The sequence below is a fragment of the Lynx rufus genome, unplaced genomic scaffold (assembly GCF_022079265.1).
Source record: "Lynx rufus isolate CCGP_SWC_20201006 ecotype Redwood Valley unplaced genomic scaffold, mLynRuf1.p SCAF_36, whole genome shotgun sequence".
NCBI classification, from domain to species: domain Eukaryota; kingdom Metazoa; phylum Chordata; class Mammalia; order Carnivora; family Felidae; genus Lynx; species Lynx rufus.
Window position 1 is genome coordinate 1694408 of NW_025814852.1, and position 18741 is coordinate 1713148.

At 64.2% G+C, this 18741-nt stretch overlaps 1 protein-coding gene across 1 annotated transcript in view; it reads right to left on the reverse strand.

Moving 5' to 3' along the window:
* Nucleotides 1-5012: 5012 nt before the first annotated feature.
* The window catches only part of CCDC187 (coiled-coil domain containing 187), a 37286-nt gene continuing 23557 nt past the window's right edge, over nt 5013-18741 (reverse strand). Inside the window, exons 23-34 of the mRNA XM_047093714.1 lie at nt 17517-17602; nt 16722-16849; nt 15661-15748; nt 14188-14334; nt 13116-13279; nt 12224-12339; nt 10760-11059; nt 10209-10342; nt 9740-9849; nt 8932-9201; nt 8730-8734; nt 5013-8656 (exon numbers count right to left, since the gene is read on the reverse strand). Of these exons, the coding sequence (XP_046949670.1) occupies nt 6930-8656; nt 8730-8734; nt 8932-9201; nt 9740-9849; nt 10209-10342; nt 10760-11059; nt 12224-12339; nt 13116-13279; nt 14188-14334; nt 15661-15748; nt 16722-16849; nt 17517-17602 (3275 nt within the window). The 3' untranslated portion in view covers nt 5013-6929. The remainder of the gene's footprint in view (nt 8657-8729; nt 8735-8931; nt 9202-9739; nt 9850-10208; nt 10343-10759; nt 11060-12223; nt 12340-13115; nt 13280-14187; nt 14335-15660; nt 15749-16721; nt 16850-17516; nt 17603-18741) is intronic.

The window sequence follows — 18741 nt, forward strand, 5'->3', positions numbered from 1 at the left end:
CCGCCCCCGAGCGCCCGGCCCCGCCTCCCAGACGCCCTCCAGGCCCCGCCCCCGAGGGCCTGGCCCCGCCCCTCCCCACCCCAGGGTCGCCACATTTAGCAAACGAAAATGCCCCGTGTCTGAGATGCAAATTTAACGGGAAGTTCTTGGACTCGTAAACGATTGGCCGCTTATCGGAAATTTCCATTTAACTGGGGGTCCTGCGCTTCATCTGGAAACCCCACCTGGGGCTTCAGAGTGTCTGCTCCCCTGACCTTGACCTTTAAATATGAGATTTTTTATCTCTGGGAAACTTAGCAAGACATCCACACAGATTCAGATGTGTTATGGTGCCCAAGTTTAGGACTTTCCAGGTGACCTTTGCAGCCCTAGGAAGTAAAGCTTCCTGTGACTTTCTGCTTAATTCAACAGGAGACCTGGTTTTTACATTGCTATTCTTGATTGTTATGCATATCAACATTTTCTCTGAACTGTGTGACCAAAACAAAAAAGAAAGGAAGTACGTCGCAGAGCGGATATGAGTCAGCAACAGTCATTGGCCTGGAAGTTCAAATTCTTGTTTCGGGCCACTTGGCTCCTACACACGCCAGGCAGAGGAACTGCGTGTGCAAAGGCCCTGCGGTAGAAGGGACAAGCGCGTTCGAAGAAAAGCAAGGAGGCCAGTGTGGCTGGAGCAGAGTTAGCCAGGGGAAGAGAGGGAACCAGGGAAGCGGCCAAGAACAACACAGGGAGGGGCCTCACCAGGCAGGCTGCAGATTAGGGCCCCTGGCTCTGAAAGCCACGGTGGCCATCGGAGGATTCTGAGCAGAGATGTGGTTCTGCCCTTCTGGCTGCCGTGTGTTAGGGGCAGGAGGGAAAGCTGTGACAGGCTGTCACAGCCCTCCAAGAGATGGTGGGAATCAGGTGAGGGTTGGGTGGCAATGTTAGTGACAGTGTCAGACTTAGGGTGCGTTTGGAAGGTAGGACATGCGGTGGATTAAATCCCGAGTGTAGACGGAGGGGTCGTGTCTTCTCGCAGGGTTTTGGCCGGAGCCGCTGCAAGCAGGAAGCTGCACTTGACGGAGGTTGGGGTGAGAGTGGAACTCCGAGCTTGTTTTGGATCTGTTGACCTTGTGACATCTGAGGCAAGTGCCAGGCCACTGGTTGGCTGTGAGAGTCTGGGCTCAGAGGGTAGGTTGGGCCGCTTGAGGTCACCACAGGAGGCCACGGGGACAGAAGAGGACTGGCCACATCCCGAGCCCTGGACTGAAGCAAATGGGGTGGGGCGGGGGAGGCAGAGGAGCAACCTGGAGGTTGGAGGAGGACAGGAGAGGGCAGAGACGGAGGTGAAGGATAGATGTGGGGAGGAAAGAATGACAGATGCCTGGTGGGGGGGGCGTGGCTCCCTAGCGACTGGACAAAGGTGTTCTGGGGGGGCGTAGGGACAAGGCGTTTACAGAAAGGGTGGTGGAGGGAAAGAGGAGAGGCTCGGTGGCTCCGCCCAGGAGGTTTTCGGGAGGTGGTGGGGGAAGGAGAGCGGAGATCCAGGCGGGAAGGAGAGGCCCGCCAGGGAACAGGTGGGGGAGAGCCAGGGTGTGCCTCGTGGAGTGCAAGGGGAAGGAGGCAGGTGGCCCCTGGGTGCGTGGGCGCAAAGGACACAAGGCTGGAAGGGGTCGCTGCGCCCTGCACCTGAGCAGCTCCGCCTCTCTCCGCAGAAGGTGCTGCCTCCGCCTCCGAGGGGAGCCCCCGCAGGCAGCCTATACTTCCAGGTGCCCTCCCGCTCTGCTGGGTGCCCCTGGGGTCCCCTGCTGCCCTCGGGGTGGAGCCCATCTCAGCCTCACCGGTCCCTGCCCCCCTCCACCTGCGACCAGGTTGACTTGTCGGCCTCGGCCCGGGGGCGTGGCCACGAAGTCACATGACCACTGTTGCGCGCCAGACCAGCTCTGGTCATCCAGTGGAGAAAGACTGTCAGGGGCGGGCTATTGGGTGGGTTCTGAGCACTCAGGCCCAAGGCACCCTTCCCCACCCTTCCCGGAGGGGTTTAACTCTGAACCCTGTCTCAGCCGGCTCAGGCTGCGTAACAAAACCCCACAGCACAGGCATTTCTTTTTTTTTAAATTTTTTTTTTCAACGTTTATTTATTTTTGGGACAGAGAGAGACAGAGCATGAACGGGGGAGGGGCAGAGAGAGAGGGAGACACAGAATCGGAAACAGGCTCCAGGCTCCGAGCCATCAGCCCAGAGCCCGACGCAGGGCTCGAACTCACGGACCGCGAGATCGTGACCTGGCTGAAGTCGGACGCTTAACCGACTGCGCCACCCAGGCGCCCCAGCACAGGCATTTCTTAAACGACAGACCTTTGTTTCTCACAGCTCCGGAGGCTGGAAACTCCAGATCAGGGTCGTCAGGGTCAGCTCCCAGAGGCCCGCTGCCTGGCCCACAGATCGCCAGCCGCCTTCTCGAGGTGTCCTCACGTCCCTCTGTGTGTTCTCGGGGACAGAGAACTCTCTGGGGTCTGTTCTCATAAGGGCACAAGGGCAATCGTGGGAACCCACTCTCGTGACCTCATCAAACCCTGATGTGCTTCCTAGCACCGTGACAGTGGGGGCAAGTTTCCATGAATGAATTCTGGGGAGACACAGTTCAGTCCACAGCAAACGCCCAAAGCCACTGGAAGGACCGTGCCCCTCCCCCACCCAGGTGCAAGTCATGCTGTCACAACCGTTCCCCAGGGCTTGTGTGTCCCCATCCACGTGCTGAGGGAGCCCGAGGGGCGGCTCAGGGGCAGCCAGAGGACGTGCGTGCTGGCCCCACAGAAGGGCCACTCGGGTCTCCTGGTCCCTCCTCTGCCAGCCATCCCCCCGGGGAGTGCTGGAGGAGTGCCCCCTTCCTGCTGTGGGAAGGCGGGTCGAAGCACGGTGTCCCTCCCCAGGACCAGCCCCACCCCACGGGAAGCGAGGAAGGCTGGCGCCACGGACACCGTGAGCCCACCCCGCGGTGCAGTCGGCGTGGCCGGGTGTTACTTCACCCCACACCTGCTCCGCGGCATGGGGCCCGTGGCACCGGACTTTGTTCAGCACCCTGAACACAGCACGGGTCGTTTCTCAAACCCAGAGCGCCACTGGCCCTGCAGCCCGTGTCGATTCACTAGAAGGTTCTTAGGAAAAGCGCCCACTGATTGTAAAATGCAGCCAGACTCAGAAACATTAAAACAGGGTGTGGGGGAGGGGGTTGTATCTTAGGGTCTGAGAGACAAGGCAGCGGTAGCAGTTTCCAAGCTTCCACTGCTTTCCCGGCCGGCTCAAAGCCCGTGACCCCACCCTGGAGACCCCCTGGATCGGTTCCTCCACCTGCACGGAGGGGGCGCTCGGCCCTGGGCCACCGTAAGATGAACCACGATCGCAGATGCTACTAAGGAAGGAAACCCACTGCCATCTTCAGATGCCTCCAATCAAAGGACGCGCTCTGATTTCGCGGTGCTTCCAACGTGGGCAGGTCTGCATCTTGGAGCTGACGGAGTGAGGCATCTGTGTTGTTTTACAGAGGGGGAAACTGAGGCTCAGAGGGCCACGGACTATGGTGAAGGGCACGTGGCACACATTCGACAGAGGGGGTCTCAAGCCTGAGTGCCCCTGACGCTCAGGGGCAAAGGCGGAGCTCCCTCCCTGCTCTGAGTGCCGCAGCCACGCCAGCTTGCGGGGCGGCGAGAGGGGCCCTGGGGGCGGGTGGCGGGGCCACTGTGCCTTTTCTGCGCCCCACACACGCTTCTGAACTCCTGCCACAGCCCAGACTCCGGAGCGGGCCCTGTCCTCCGAGGACCTGCCCCCAGTTGGTGTTTGCATTTGGGCACGGCTGCTTAGGAAGAACGCCCATTCTCCGGAAGACCTACCAGGAGGATTGTTCCAGAGCACTGCTGCGGGCCGGGGACAGAGCCTGGTGAAGACAATCCTCTGTGTCCTCACAGTGACACGGGGGGGGGGGGGGAGGCAGGGGCGGTGGCCAGGGAGGCACGGACGGGGATGGGGTCCCTGCCACGACCCCAGTGAGACGTGGAGAGCAGGACTTAGGAAGGGCCCTGAGCATCACTGAACACCCCGGCTGTGTCACGTTACAGCCTGGACGGACACAGCTGCCGGACAGAAAGGGCCCCAACCGGGGGGCAGCCGCAGGAGCCCTGGGAGGGCCGGGGTGCACGTGTGGGCGCTTGTGTTCACGCGCGATCCTGCCTCGCGCCCTAAACGCGTAGTCATGTTTTGCCAACACTGCGGTCTGCTCCCAGCCGTGTGCACGCCGTTGGGAATGTAGAGCAGCAGCTTGGCGTTTGATGCCTGGCGTGGGGTGGGCGGGCAGGACAAGGGGCCACAGGCACAGGTGTGGGCCTCGCAGACATCCTTGGGGGGCCCAGATGCTGGTTGGGGAGCCAGCATGGACAGGGCAGGTCTGACCCACGGAACTGGTTTTGTTTGGGTGCTCGCTGGACAGCCACGTCCCCTCGCTGCCGGAGAACCTGGCCCGGGGGTGGGGACCCAGCCTGGTCACTTAACCTCCCACCCCCCACCCCGGGAGCCAGGTGCCCCTGGCACAGGAAGGCGCCATCCAAACGGGTGCTGCTGTGTTCCCCCGGAGTGCACAAGGCTGTCACTTCTCTGTACCTGCCCTCGGGGGGGGCCCCCCTGCTGTATTTTATAGGGGCGGCTGTCACGGCCTGCCACACATGGTAAGGAATCAAAGGCTTCCTAAAGCTGGTCTGGTGATTTGGCATTTGAAATGCTGAAGGTGCATCTGTGGGCATTTCATGCAGGAGGGTACAGCTAAGAGGGGCCGTTGAAAGAGACAGGCTGCAAAATTAAATGTGGGCTTTAACTAAGAAATAACCTCTTTTTTTTTTTTTACAGTTATTTATTTTTGGTAGAGAGAGACAGAACATGAGTGGAGGAGGGGCAGAGAGAGAGAGAGAGACAGAACCGGAAGCGGGCTCCAGGCTCCGAGCCGTCAGCACAGAGCCCGACGCGGGGCTCGAACCCACAGACCGCGAGATCATGACCTGAGCCCAAGCCGGTCGCTCCACCGACTGAGCCACCCGGGCACCCCAGAAATAACCACTTTCTATGAAGGATAATGGCCCTTCTGGAGACCAAGATTTATCGGCCCCAGAGGTTAGCAGGGACTGGAGCCGAGGCGATCGCAGTGAGGCTGTGAAGGCAGCAGTGTGGTATGTTTTGCCTGTCATTAGACGGACCTCGGAGCCCACGCCCCTCACTCGCCGTGTCAGCTGAGACGGAGGGCTTCTGACAGCCTCCACGGCACCGACCTGAAACATGGAGCTCATTTTGTAGCGTGGCCTCCCTTGGGCCCCGCTGTCGTGGGCGAGGGGCCACCGGTGCAGGCGGCCCCCAGACAGGTCCTTTGGGAGGCCCGCGGCCCCGCCAGGAGCACAGCCCCCCCTACCCCCACGGCGACCAGAAAGGGGGCGACGGGGTTTGAGGCAAATCTGCAGGGTTTTGAGGTGGGAGATTTATTACCATGCCAAACGTGTGTGTGTAAAATACATAATCCCTCTCGCACGGCCTCGTAAATCCAAAAGGGTCAGCAATAAATAGAAAAAAAATAAAAAATTACAGACTGATTTGTTCAGAAAACTAGAAGGAAATCAATAGGAAAGCTGTAGCTCAGAACTTGTTTTGAAATCGCATACGCACAGCAAGAGCACTTTCCCCCCCGCCCAAGCCCGTCTCGGGGTTCCCTGGTGGACGTGGGGGGACCCAGTGCGAAATCAGCATGAACTGTCTCAGCTGGTGCCTCCCTGAGCCGTGAAACCGGACGAGTGAGCCTGTGACAAAAGTCCGTCTGGCGAGCAGCTGGCCTGGGTACAGGAGGCTGCCCTGAAGCGGGGACCTGGTGGAGGGCTGCCTGGAGGCGGCCGCCGCTCCCGAGCTGGAAGGTGGAGGGCACAGGCAGAACTCTGGGCTCCGCCACGCCCCCCAGCTAACTGCAAGTGCACGGAAGTCGCCGGCTCCCCAGGGGTCCATTAATGTCATCTCCAAAGGAGTTCCTCTGTTGAGGCCGGGGGAAGTCCGTGCCCTGGAGGGGAGGAGCCAAGCCCTAGAGGGATCGCACCCTGCCAACACCTGTGCAAACTGCTCCCTGCTCCGAGGCCGCCCTGCATCCCGAGGGTCATTCGATGATGGACAGCCACCAGGAAACGGACTCTGGTCTCTCCCGGAGTCCTGAGTCCTCAAGGAGCCCTTGGCCCACCTCCCGCCAGAGGGCAGTCCTGGGGCGTGGCTGGTCACCTCCGGCCCTTGAGTTGACAGATCTCTGATGTCCACGGCGGGGTCGGCCCACGTGCATGCCCTTGGCCTTCAGAAGCCGCCAAGCTGGGGTGTGAGTCCGTGCGGACGTGACCCCCAGCCCGTCTCCACCGCCCCTTGCCCCCCTGTCCCCCCAGAGCGGCTCTCGCTCTCTTCGCCCGGCCTTTGCCGATGGCTCTGCCTCCAGGCATGTGGTCTCCAGTTCGTCCTTGGGGACCGCTCCCCTCCGGGCCGTTCTCTGTCAATCCATGACCTCCACACCTTTCCTCGACTGGCCAGCCTCTGGACACGCCCACACAACCTCTTACCTTCCTGCCTCTTAAAGTCTTTGGACCAGGGGCCCTTCCAGGCGCCCGACGGACGCAGCGGCCCCAACGTCCGGAAGAACACAGAGCTCACCGCACTGGCCGCCACGTCCCCGCCCAGGCCCCAGCCCAGCACCAGACGACTACTCGGGGGCCAGCCGCAGGCAGGCTGTTCTGAATGGTGGCTCTGCCCTCCGTGGCCCAGGCTTCCCGGAGCATCCCACACGCCATGCACACGCATGCGCAATGGCACCCCATGCCACCGTGGGCCCCGTCTTCCCGAGGCCCTGCAGCGGCCGCGGGGCCAGCCTGCGGGACACGGCGGCTCTTCCGTCAGGGGGCCGCCGGCTGGGCCGGCTCCAAGAGCACAGCCAGCGTGTCGCACAGGATCCTCCCGCTAAGCTGGCTGGAGACCAAATCCAACACCTTGGCTCCCTCCGTGCCCGGCGGGTCAGCGCAGGGGCCCGCGCCCAGAGCAGGAGCTGGGTCGCCCTGCCCAGGGCTGCCAGCGGCTGCCAGCATTGGCGGACCCTCCCCGGCCATAAAGGCCCCTCTGGACAGGGTCGGGGGCCGCACCGGCGGCCTTGGGGGCCCCCCCGGGGCGTCTCCTGCCCTGCCCCCAGAGGGGCGCCCTGGCCAGCCGGCCGGGTCAGGCCACCGGCTGCCCACAACCTGATCCCTGGAAACCGAACTTGACTCACCCAATTCGTCCCCAAGGCTTCCGCCCTGTCTGCCTGCCCCCAGGCAGAGCCCCGACTCCCGGGGCCCTGGGGATGGTGCCTCGGGTGTGTCCTCCTCAGACAAGGAGGGCAACGCCCCAGTTTTGATGGAGGCATCCTCCCCCGGGGGGCCCGGCACGCTCCCAGGAGACATGACATCCTCAGGTGGGGAAGGGAAGTCTCCTGAGTCGGGGCTGGTCGTGTCGGCCAAACCCTCTGCTGGGAAGGTGGGAGGCAGAGGAGGGAGGCGGGCATCCCTGTGAGCGGAGGACAGCACCTCGTCAACGGGGGACAGGATCTCAGGCAAGGCCCTGCTGGACGGCGTGGGGCAGGCTTCCTCGGGGGCAGGGGAGTCTCCACTGCCCCTACATCTGGGTGCCCAGCCCTGGGGTGTCAGGGCCACCAGACCGCCAGGGTCCCCAGGAGGGGCCCGCGAGGTCACGGGGACCTCAGGCTCAGACCAGGGCTGTCGTGGCGTCCTGTCACCGGGCAGACTCAGGGCAGCGTCCCAGAGCCCCTCTGGGCAGGCAGCCGAGGCCTGCAGAGGCCTGGTCTCTCCTCTGCCGAAACCCACCCCTTCGGATGCCAAGGACCCCGAGGGAGAGGAAAGGGACAGGTCCAAGTCACTGGAGGACGAGGGCGTGGACGGGAGGGCATGCGGGCAGCCTCGGGGGATGTCTGTTGGGCCCTCTTCCGTAGTGAGTTCACGGATGAGGCTCCCAGTGCTTCCAGACGCTTCCTGCCCCTCCCCAGGGCCCAAGGAAGCAAGTGCAGAGCCGGGCGCCCCGCCATTTTCCAGGTGGGACGAGCCTCCCGTAGACAAGGAGGGCCCCGAGCCAGGCTCCAGAAGGTTCTCCTCGTCCCAGACCTCGCTGGACGCCTCTGACAGCTCTGACCCTGACCTCGGAGAGGGGGCGTCCGGGGGAGGCAGCGGCCAGCCCTCCTGCAGGACGCCCCCCGGCTCCGTGGAGGGGCCGCCCAGGGGCCCGGCCCCACCGCCCTCTGGCCTCTCCTGGGCCACCTGCCCCCCGCCCCGGTGGAGCCCCCAGGAGTCTTGAGGAGAGAGCTCCCCAGAACAGCCGGGGTCCGTGTCTGGGACGTCCCCACCCCCCCAGTCTGACACGGAGACGGGGCTCTCGGAGAGCTGAACCAGGACGGCGGCTGCTCTCTGAAACTCCTGGAGAGAGCGGCAGGACACCCCACTCGGGGAGGAGGAGGCAGGGGACCCCGCCCAAGACCCCGAGCGGCTCCGGGGAGCAGCCTCGGACTCCGGGCCCGGGTCCGAGGGGGCCCTGAGCGGCGGCAGGGGGCTGCCCTCAGGCCAGCTGGGTGGTACCGGAGCTGCGGAGAGGGGGGAGTTGGGGGTGAGGCCCCCAGCCCTCGCCCCCTGCCACCCCTGCGGCCCACACCCCACAGCCCCTAAGCCAGCGGATCGGGACCAGAAGGGCCCGGTGGAGGCGGAAGAAAGGTCCACAGCCCCAGCGTGGTCCGCAGAGCGCCACCACCCCCCCCCCCCCAGCTCCACACCCGTTAGCTCGGCCACCCACCCGCCAGCACAAGTAAGGGCGCCGCGTCTGGGGGGACATCTCCGCGCCTTGGGGGCCCCGCCTCAGAACTGCAGCCTTCCTGTGTTTATTGGGGCACGACGGCTCCAGACAGGGGCCCTCCCTACAGTCCTCCGCTTGGACTGCCGGGCGATGGGTATGGCGAGTGGGCGGGGCTCCCCCGCCGGGCTTTGGGGGAAGGGTGGTTGTGGCCGAGGAGGAGCTGGTGGCGGAGGACCCGCGGGTGGGGGTTCCATGGTCCTGGTGCACGGCGGGGCCTCACCTGGAGCAGCGGTCAGCTGGGCGGCTTCCGGTGGAGAGAAGGGGCCGCAGCTCTCGGTCCTGCAAGCACATTTGTGCGGATGTCCCAGGGGGCGCCCAGGAGAGGGCCCCATCCCCCGGCCTCGTCCCCACGGCTCAGGGCCTCCACGGGGCCTTCAACTCCCCCGTAAGCTTGACACCCGTGCCCGCCAGGTATCTGCCCTGACAGGAGGTGACCGTCAGAGCACAGGGCTCCCCGGGTGGGGGCAGGGGGCCTGTGTTTAGGAGGTTCTGGCCTCAGTCCCCACTGGGTCAGGTCTCTGGGGGGCGCTGCTTTCTGAGAGGCTCAGAGGCACGCGTTCCCTGGAAGGGCCCCTCCCGCTGCCCCCAGCACGGGATCGTGGGCCAACTCCCCAGGTGACATCTTTGCTTCCACAGAGGGGGTCAGACTCAGGAGGGCATGGGGTGGGTTGAGGGGGCACAGAGGACCCGGTTCAGGACGAGGGGCACTCGGACACAGTGAGGTTCTTCCAACGAGAGGATGGGTGTCTCCATGCCCCAGGACCCCACCCCCTGCCTGCAGGTCCCCTGGGCTCAGGCAGCCCTCCAGACCGCATACCTCTGTTCCCCCGGCCACCAGCCTTCCATTCTGTGGGGCTCCTCCACGGGGCTGCCGGCAAAGTCCAGCCCCAGCTCTGACCCCGCTCGGCCGACGCGGCCTTCAACCACCTGTGGGAGAAAGACCACAGCCAGGATGTGGCCACTGCCACGAGGCCATCGGTCCGTGCCCCTTAGCCGTGGGTAAAGCCCTGTGCTCCCATGGAGTTACCACCGTAAGGAACAAAGACCATCCCCTTAAAGATGGCCGAGGAGACCCCCACTTACCAGATACCCCTCCTCCCAGCAGGCACCAAAGGCCCCTCAACAGAGGAATCCACGTGAGAAGGACCAAAGAGGCCCCATCCCCTCAACACCGTCATCTGGTGGACAGGGCGGCCCCCACCCAAAGCCACACGGTAGAGCCCGACCAAGCCACGGCCAGGCCCCCACTCTGCCTGCAGCCAGGGCAGGGCCTAGCCTCAACTCACGCTGGCTTCCAGGGGGCCGCAGGGACCCCCTCCGTCCGGGGAGTTCGGGCCCTGGAGCTTCTGTGCACGGCTGTCTGTCAGAGGCCGGGTCTTCTCCTCTGCTGACGTGGGGCTGGGGTTGGTCTGGGGGTCTCCTGTGAGGCAAAGGGACTGTCAGCATTGATGGGCACAGAACGGAGGACGCGGGGGCACGGCGTCCAGGAATTATGAAGTCCTGTGACAAAATCAGCCCTGGGAAGGGTGCACACCCCCTGAGCTGGCCCCTCTTCACACGGAGGAGGAGACGGAGGGAAGGGAGGACAGCCTCCGCGCCCGCCCAGCCCCCGCTGCTGCCCGGAAACGTCGGTCGAGGTGCACGCAGGTGGCCCTCCTGCAAACGGGCCCGCCGTGCGCCCAGACACGGAGAGGAAGGCCACACGGCGCGTGTGAGGCGCGCCAGGACGCAGGTCTGTCTGACCTCAAGCCCGATGCTGCCCCCAGTTGCCAGGGCCAACCGACCGAGTGACCGTCTGTCCTCGGCTGCCCCCGCGGCCACCGCGGTGCCCGGTTACCTTGGCCCACGGGGCTGTGGCTGTCCGCCAGCCGGCGCCCCGTGTCGGGCCAGCTGCCGGCCACAGGAGTGTCCTCTCCCCACGCGGGCCTTGGAGGCGGCCGGTGACTCTCCGCAGCTGAGGTTGCCTGGGGGGGCGTCCCATCCCCCTGCTCGCTGAGAAGGCTGTAAGGCAGGGCGGGGCTGGGACTGCCTACCCGGGCTATGCCCTCCCGGGGGACAAGCCCCGACCACAACATTCCACAAATGGGACAACACGCGTCACATCCGGGGGACGGCTGTGGTCGGCGGCCGAGCGGTCACCACACGGGTGCAGGAAAACAGGTCCTGGGCCCTCCCCTCCCAGGCAGCTTCCCAAGCAGACGGGTCCCTGCTGGGGGCTCGCGAGGTGCAGGCACGGCGCCAGAGCGTGATGGGCCGGAGGCATCCCCTGTCCCTGTTCCCCAGCACAGGGCGCTCCGGCACGAGTTCTCCGTGGGGACAAACCACCGGGCCCACCTGAGCTCCGGGAGGCCACATGCCCAGACCCCCTGCCGTGCTCTGAGCACACTGACGGGCATCAGGAAACCAACCCCCGTCCAAGCCTCAAGGAGGCAGCCGGGGGGCAAGGTTGCCAGGTCTCCTGACCCCTGGACAATGCAGGCGGAGGGGCCAGCTGAGACACCGGCCACTCTTTAGGGTGTGGCTTCACTTGTTTCTGTTCCCTTCGGATGCTACAACTCCCCCAGGGGGCCCTGGGCATCTGCCGCTGGGTTCACACCCACGTCAGGGGTGTGAACGGGGAGTGGGGTCAAAGGGCTTTCCTCGGTGTCTGGAATCTGGGGCCTTTGCAGATGGAGACGACGCAGGGGCTGGAGCTCTGGCCTCTCTGGGGCAAGGCCTGGGAGGCACCTGTCCCCATCAGTGTGTCCCAGATGCAGGCCCCTGCCTGGCCCCAGGAGCAAGGACCCTGAAGACACAGCAAGGGGTGTGCGCCCGAGCCCATCACCCGCCCCCCAGAGCTGCCTCAGGAATCAAACTGGAATGGCAGCCCCTGGAGCCCTTTCAAAGGCTTGTCACCCCTCTCCCCACCCCCCCCCCCCCAGGTCTCAGGCCAGGAGCCCTGTGGGCTGAGTGCAGGGGGGTGGCTCCACAGGCAGAGCTCAAGGATGCACCTGGGCCCTGACCCACTCGCAGCGCTACTGAGCTCCCCTGGACGGAGGGAGGACACCTAGTTCTCTGCGTCGCAGAGTTTTTGCAGCAAAAACTCAGAGTCTCTCTCACGGTGACGGAGGCGGCGGTTAGAAGCCATCTGAAATTTTCCCAACGTGTACACAGCCTTTCTGGTCCCCAACTTTCCAGCAGTGACAACGCATCGCTGCTGTGATGAGGACAGCAAAGGAGGCCTCGCCCTGCAGGAGGACGGACGGCGGCCTGCACCCCTCTTCCCTGCCCCGCCCCCCGCCTGTGCTAAGCCTGTGCTAACGGCCTGCCCGCCCAGCCTCAGGAACCAGCTCCTGGGCACCAAGAGGGTACAGTCGGCCGGGAGCGTCCTCAGAGATCCAGCAGCCCATGGTAACTCGAAGGCTGCGCAGGCCCGTGCTGAGATGTGAGAAGCACGCTCTCAGGGCAGCCAAGTGGGGCTCGTGGCCCCGGCAGCCTAGGGGGCGCTGACCCCCTTCCACGGAGGAGGTGTGCAAAGGGCCCCCCTCCTCGGGCAGGAAGGCCACTGGAGGCGCTGGTGCCCCCCGCAGGCAGACAGGGGTCCCTGCAAAGGCCGCTCCCGGCGGGAAGGGGCGGGCCCTTTTGCCTCCTGCACCGTCGCCCCCTCACCCCCCAGGCTGCTGTCATTAGACCCTGGCAGTGGACAGCCAGCCCTGGGGCCGTCGTAATTAAGACAGAGGGGAGGCGGCGTTCCCAGCGCAGGGACGCGGGGTCGCTCTTGATGGCTGAGGCAGCTGGCTCTCTCCCACAGCGAGGCTCCCGGTCGGGTGGCACCGCTCACCGGCCTCCCCCTCCGCCCTCACGGTGACTCAGCCTGGGCAGGGCCCCTCTAGTGTGCGGGGAGAGGCCCTTCTGCTGCAAAACGAGCCCAGCGGCCACGTGGCCGGGCCTGTGAGAGAAGGCCCGGCCGCCACAGCTGGCAGAAGGGTCCCACGCCAGCCTCGGAGGGGCTCCTGGCCGCCGTGTGGCCACCCGGGTGCCGCCCGCTGCCCTGGAGCAAGGCCGGTCTACTCGCTTCGTCTCGGGGGAATGGTGGCAGCCCTGTCCCCACTTAACAGATGATGAACTGGGCTCAGAGCGGGGAGGACACCCCAGCCAGCAGCACAGGAAAGGTTTTTAATGGTAAGCACCGGGGCCGCCCGGGGACAACTCACTGTTGGACTCGTGGGGTCTCGGGGCTTGTCCGGGGGCAGTGGCTGGCGGGGCTGGCGGGCCCAGGCGGTGACAAGGGGCGCGAGGAGCCCTGTGCAGGGCCCTTCAGCTGCACACTTGTCTCAGACCCCTCCGTCTGAGTGGTCTTGACCTCACGGCCGGAACTCTATGAGAAACAGCACGAGGGAGCTGGCACGGACACGTGTGGGTCACCGCCCCTCAGGGGAAGCGGGTGGCAGGCTTCACGTACAGCACGGCGGCCAGTGTGCCCCCGCAGGTTGGCCTTCACCAGCTGAAGCAGGTGGTCCTAGCCTCGCAGGAGCCCTGCATGCCATGCTAACGGCCCCGAGGCAGCGCAGCGGCCCCGAGGCAGGGCAGACACAGGCCCAGAGCTGGAGAGTCCTTGCCGCAGGCTGCCCGGGTCACCGAGCTCACACCCCAGGCCATGCTCTGGCAGCAGGCAGCCCTGGGTCACCTCCCCTGCGGGCCGGCCTGGGACAGGGAGGACACCGCTCTACTGCCCCCTCCCCCCCCCGCAGGGTGACTGTTAACCCAGAGAACCCATCCTCATCCAACCAGGCAAGGCCACAGCAGCCGCAGCTCAACAGAGCTTGGGCTGGGGACAGCTGCCCTGCTCTGTGATCCCACAGCCCCCTCCGTGCGACAGGTGGTGGGGACGGGGAGCTGGAGCAAGGACACCCCTGCTGCTCGGGGTCCCCCAAGGGGCTGCTCCCCCTAGGAGCCCAGGCCACCTCTGTTTCTTGCCTCAGCCCTGCCCCCCGGTGAGTACAGCCCTGGCCCCATCCCAGCTCTAGCCTGACCTCCCTCCTTCCCACTGGGCTTCCCACCCACACCTCTGGGCCTGGAGCACCTTCCACTGTGGGGGCTCCTCCTCCAGAGCCCAGCCGGGCCACTGTGTCCAGGAAACCGCCTTGGGTGCCCCTCCTGCCTTCCCTTTGCACTCCTCCTCGGTCCCTCCCCTCCCTGGGTCACAAGCGTATTTACGAGGGACAGTCCCACAGAACAGCCAGGTGCCAAGCGTTTCCTGGCCTCCAGCCCAGTGAGAGCGCCCACCTGAGGCAGCCTGTTCCGGGCCTGAAGCTCCCGCCGCAGGTGCACCATGGATCTCTGCAGGGAGACGATGTCCTTTTCATGCTGCAGGAGAAGTTTCCTCTCTTGGTGTGAAAACAGGTGAATGTCCCGCAGGTATCGGATTTCTCTCTGAACCGGCCAGGGAAGACGTCAGCAAACCCCCAAGCCCGCACCCAGGCACACGTTGAGGAGAAGTGCACGCGTGATCAAAGGGATAAAGGGTGTCTGGGGGTGGGGGCAGCCCAGCTCCGACGGGGCCTTCCCTGAGCCCCTCCACACGCCCCGCCCTTCTCGTCCTGCTCGGCTTGCTGGCCCCCCGGGAGGCTTGGCAGGAAGCAGGAGGGAAGGCAGGGTGTCGTACCCTCGGTCGGCCAACCGAGACTGGCACAGGCCGGCTGCCCTTCCGCCCTCCCCCACTCGGCCCTCCCTGTCTCCAGGTTCCGGGCACTGCCCCCACCCAAAGGGAACTTGTCCCTTCGTTCAACCGTCCCCATCTGTCCTCTGGTCCCTGCTTTGTCTCTGATGGCACATCCCTCAGCAGAGCCACCTTGCCTGGAGCACCTGCTGGGGTCTTTGCACGCCCACTTTGGGGGGTGGAGGCCTTCCTAGGTCAGAGAGGAAACTAAGGCTCGGCAGAGCTGTCCTGCTCAAGCCCCGGTGGCCAGGGGCCCAGACCCCAGCCTCCTCCACAGTGGCTCTGCCTGCAACACAGAACCTAGCTGCCATTTGATACCTGGACCTCCTTCTAAGTCCTCTTCACAGCTCACTGGTCAGGGTGTGCCCAACAGATGGTGTCACCTGCACTTTTCTCTCTGGGTCTCCTCCTGTTGCCCCCAGTAACTGCCATGTCCCACATCCGCCACCCCACCTCCCTGGCCCATACAGGCCACCTTGGGCGGAAGTTTTCTGCCAACCCAAAGTCCAGCATCACCCCTCGTTCCCCTCGGAGGGTCCCTGAGTGAGACAAGCCCCCTACACTGAGCCCCGGTTTCTTCATCTGCATAAAGGGAGGCGGTTAACACTAGTCCCCACCACACAGCATGCTGGGACACTGATGAGATCACCAGCACAGCGGCCCCGGTGCCCATTTTCCAGCGAAGGAAACTGGGCTTGAGCCCTCTCTGCAGTGGTACACGCTCACCCTGGTCAGTGCTGGCTGCACTGAAGCCCCGCCGGCCCCTCGACACACACTGCTGTCATTCTCCCGTTCTTGAGGCTCCAAGAGGCCGCAGGACACAGGACTACAGGGCCACACCCCATCCAGGCCACGCCGCCCCCACCCCGGCCACTGGGCGCTCCCCATGCACCACAGGGTCCTGAGCGGCCCTGGAGGGTGGCGAGGGCTGGGGACTGATCAAGGTGTGGTGCAGAAGGCCCACACTCCCAGCCAGGAGGATGGCAGGACCAACTCGGTGCTGGTCACCTGCCCGCCGGACGGGGCTGGGTCACCCTTACCTGCTCCTGCTCAAGCTTGCCGAGCGCCTGCTCTTGCCTCGTTGCCAAGGCCGCCAGCATCGTGTCCTTCCCCTCGCCGCCCAGACACCTGAGGGGGGAGGCAGGACTGACTATCCACCTCGGGTTCAGCAAGTGGATGTGAAAACTGGCCGGCCAGGTGGACCTGGGACGCCCCCCTCCCAGTGCCATGCACCAGGGGCAGGCTGGGGGAACCCGGGGCCGGGGGCTCAGTCCGGACTGTCACTCTCCCCACCGGCTCTTCGTGACCCCTTTCGGGCCTGACACATGAAGGAAGGGCAGCGCCTCCCACCCTGGAGCTCTAGCCCACCCAAAGGGTCCCCTGGGGCGGGGCTCGGGGCCCACCGTGGGATAGAACCCCCACAGCCTGCGGGCTCCTAAACTGCCCAAGGAGGGAGAGTGGGGGGTGTCCGGGTGGGGGGGAAGCTTATTTGGAATACACTCACTGGAAGCCAGTGAGGGAATATCAAGAAGCTTAAACCGTGCTTCCCCCCTGACACCGCAGGCCCGCTTCTAGACGGTTCCCTTAAGGGGCGTGTCTCCTCCGCAGGAGGCAGCTGGAGGCCCCCCGCCACGGGCCTAAAGGAGCTGTGTGGTCGGGGGGGGGGGGGGGGGGGGGCACCTGCACGGTGCAGCGGCTACGCGGGGGCTCTGAAAGCTTTCCTGACTTGTGAGCGGAAACCCAGGTCACAAGACAGCAGCGGAGTGTTCTCGGAATGCTGTTAAACGTCCCTGTGTATCTCCCGCAACGAGAGCTGGCAGGACAGACTGGAAAATACGCAGGGGCTGTCTGGGAGAGGTGGGACTGCGGGTGCTTTAAATGTTTACGTTATTTGTTTCTGGAACTTCACTGCCTTATCTAACTTCCCGCAAAGACCCATTACTATCTGCATCGGTTCAGTTTGTTCCCCGTAACGCTGTCAGGACCGGGGCAGGAGCCGAGACCGGTGGGAGGCGGAGTCCGGGCGGGGGCGGGGCCCGAGTGGCAGGCGGGGCGGCTCCGGGGCGGGGTCCGACGGGGGCGGGGCCGCGCACGCGCTCACTCTCGCTGATGCTCCAGCCAGGCCAGCTCGGTGCGCATCTTCTCCTCCAGCGCTTTCTCGCGCAGGCGCAGCATCGCAGCCTGGTGCTGCGCGCGCAGCTCCTCCTCCCGCAGGCTCACGTCAAGCATCTGCAGCGTGAAGCAGCCGAGGGCTCCGGGGTTCGCGCTCCAGGGCCCCGCCGGGCTCCGCTGGGGCGGGGCAGACCGACCGGGCCGCTCCGGGACCAGCTTCGCCGGGTGGGAGCGGTGCCCAGCCTAGGGGAGGAGGCCGGCGCCTCCAGGAAGCCCTCCCAGACTGTCTGCTCCACTCATCCCGAGTTGTGTGCCTCCTTTCCTGGGGCGGGGTACCCCCCTCCCGACTGCGGGCTCCCGAGGGCAGGGAGGGGTCCTCATCATTTTGGTCTTTTGCCTTGATTCAGTCTGGACGCGTATTTGTGCCCAAGAGGGTTGAGGAAAGACTGGGCCACCTGCCCTGAAATGTGCAACCTGAAAGGTGGGGGCCAGCCTTGCCTGAAGCACTTTGCCGAAATGCCTGCTCTCACCTACCACCCCAGGCATGAGGAAGGGGCTTGGGCAGATGTCAGTTGGAAGGGTGGGCGATGCCCACGGCAGGGAGTGCCTCCCCCCCACCCCCAGCCCAGCCCAGGATCTGCAGCAGAGATCCTCTGAGTGCAGGCTCTAGGAGAGGTGGGCCTCAGCACCCGATGGCTCCAGGCAGCTGAGGGAGGATTTGGGGCTAAGAGCTGATGCCGGTACCGGCCCTGCACCTGCCTCCCCAGAGTACCTCTCCCTGTACCTGGTGGGTGGGGTTGTCCTGAGGGTAGAGCCTGGCCAGGGGCAGCTGGGAGGGGGCTTGGTCTGGCCTCTCTTCCTGCCTGGGCTCTGAGGACAGAAAGCAGTCTGTGGTTGGGCCCTGTAGGGGTTCTGGACAGCCTGCTGGGTCAGGTAAGGGTTCCAGTGGCCTTTTCTACAGGAGGGCCGCTCGAAGGTAGGATATCTGGGGTAGTGTAATCCCCCCCCACATACACACAGCTTCACATCAGGTCTTCACAAGGCCGCACCAGGAGGATTTAACCGCCTCTTCAGTCCCGGTGTGAAGTTGTGTGTGAACCCACTGATCATACAAAGGACCAGACCCAAGGGAGAGGAGCCTCAGGAATGACTTGGTCCCGCGGCTTCACTTCCGAGACCGAGGCCCAGAGCCAGAGCGTGACCCCTTGAGGTCCGGCATCCAGCAGGTGGGGAGGCAGCAGGTTCCGGGCTTAAGCAGCCCTTTCGGCATTGGCCGCTACTAGCTGTCCTTCTGCGCTGGGTGGGTGGAAAAGGACTCTATAGTTTTAGAAAGTTAATTTCAGGACTTGTGCTTCCCACCGAGAGAGTAAAAGGGATCGGATCGTGGATTTACTGTCCCGCTCAAAATGACTTTAAAAAGCAACAAAATAGGGGCGCCCGGGTGGCTCAGTCGGTGAAACGTCTGACTTCGGCTCAGGTCATGACCTCACGGTTTGTGAGTTCGAGCCCAACGTCAGGCTCTGTGCTGACAGCTCAGAGCCTGGAGCCTGCTTTGGACTCTGTGTCTCCTTCTCTCTCTGCTCCTCCCCCACTCATGCTCTGTCTCTCTCTCAAAAATAAACAGTAAAAACAGCAACAAAACAAAAAAATTACTTAGGTATATGCATGTACACATATATGAACATTCACAATACGTGTATGAAAAAACAATTCTCCAGACCCTGGACATCAGGCCATACAGCACGGTGATCCCTGAGAGACAGAAAACAAATTAGGTGAGACCCCTGATTGTCACAGCTGACTGCCTTGAGAGTGTTTCTAGGCTCCACCGCAAGAAGGGGAAACTGAGGCAGAGCCTGTCAGACCCCCAGAGGAGACAAGATGGAGCTGGGAGTCTGGAGAGACCGAGGCATGTAAAGCTCGTGGAAAAAGGACCAGGGAGAAGAGAGCTGCGCCGAGAGAACCTGGAGATTTGGAGTGCCCCCCACTTCAGCCTTCAGTGGGAACTG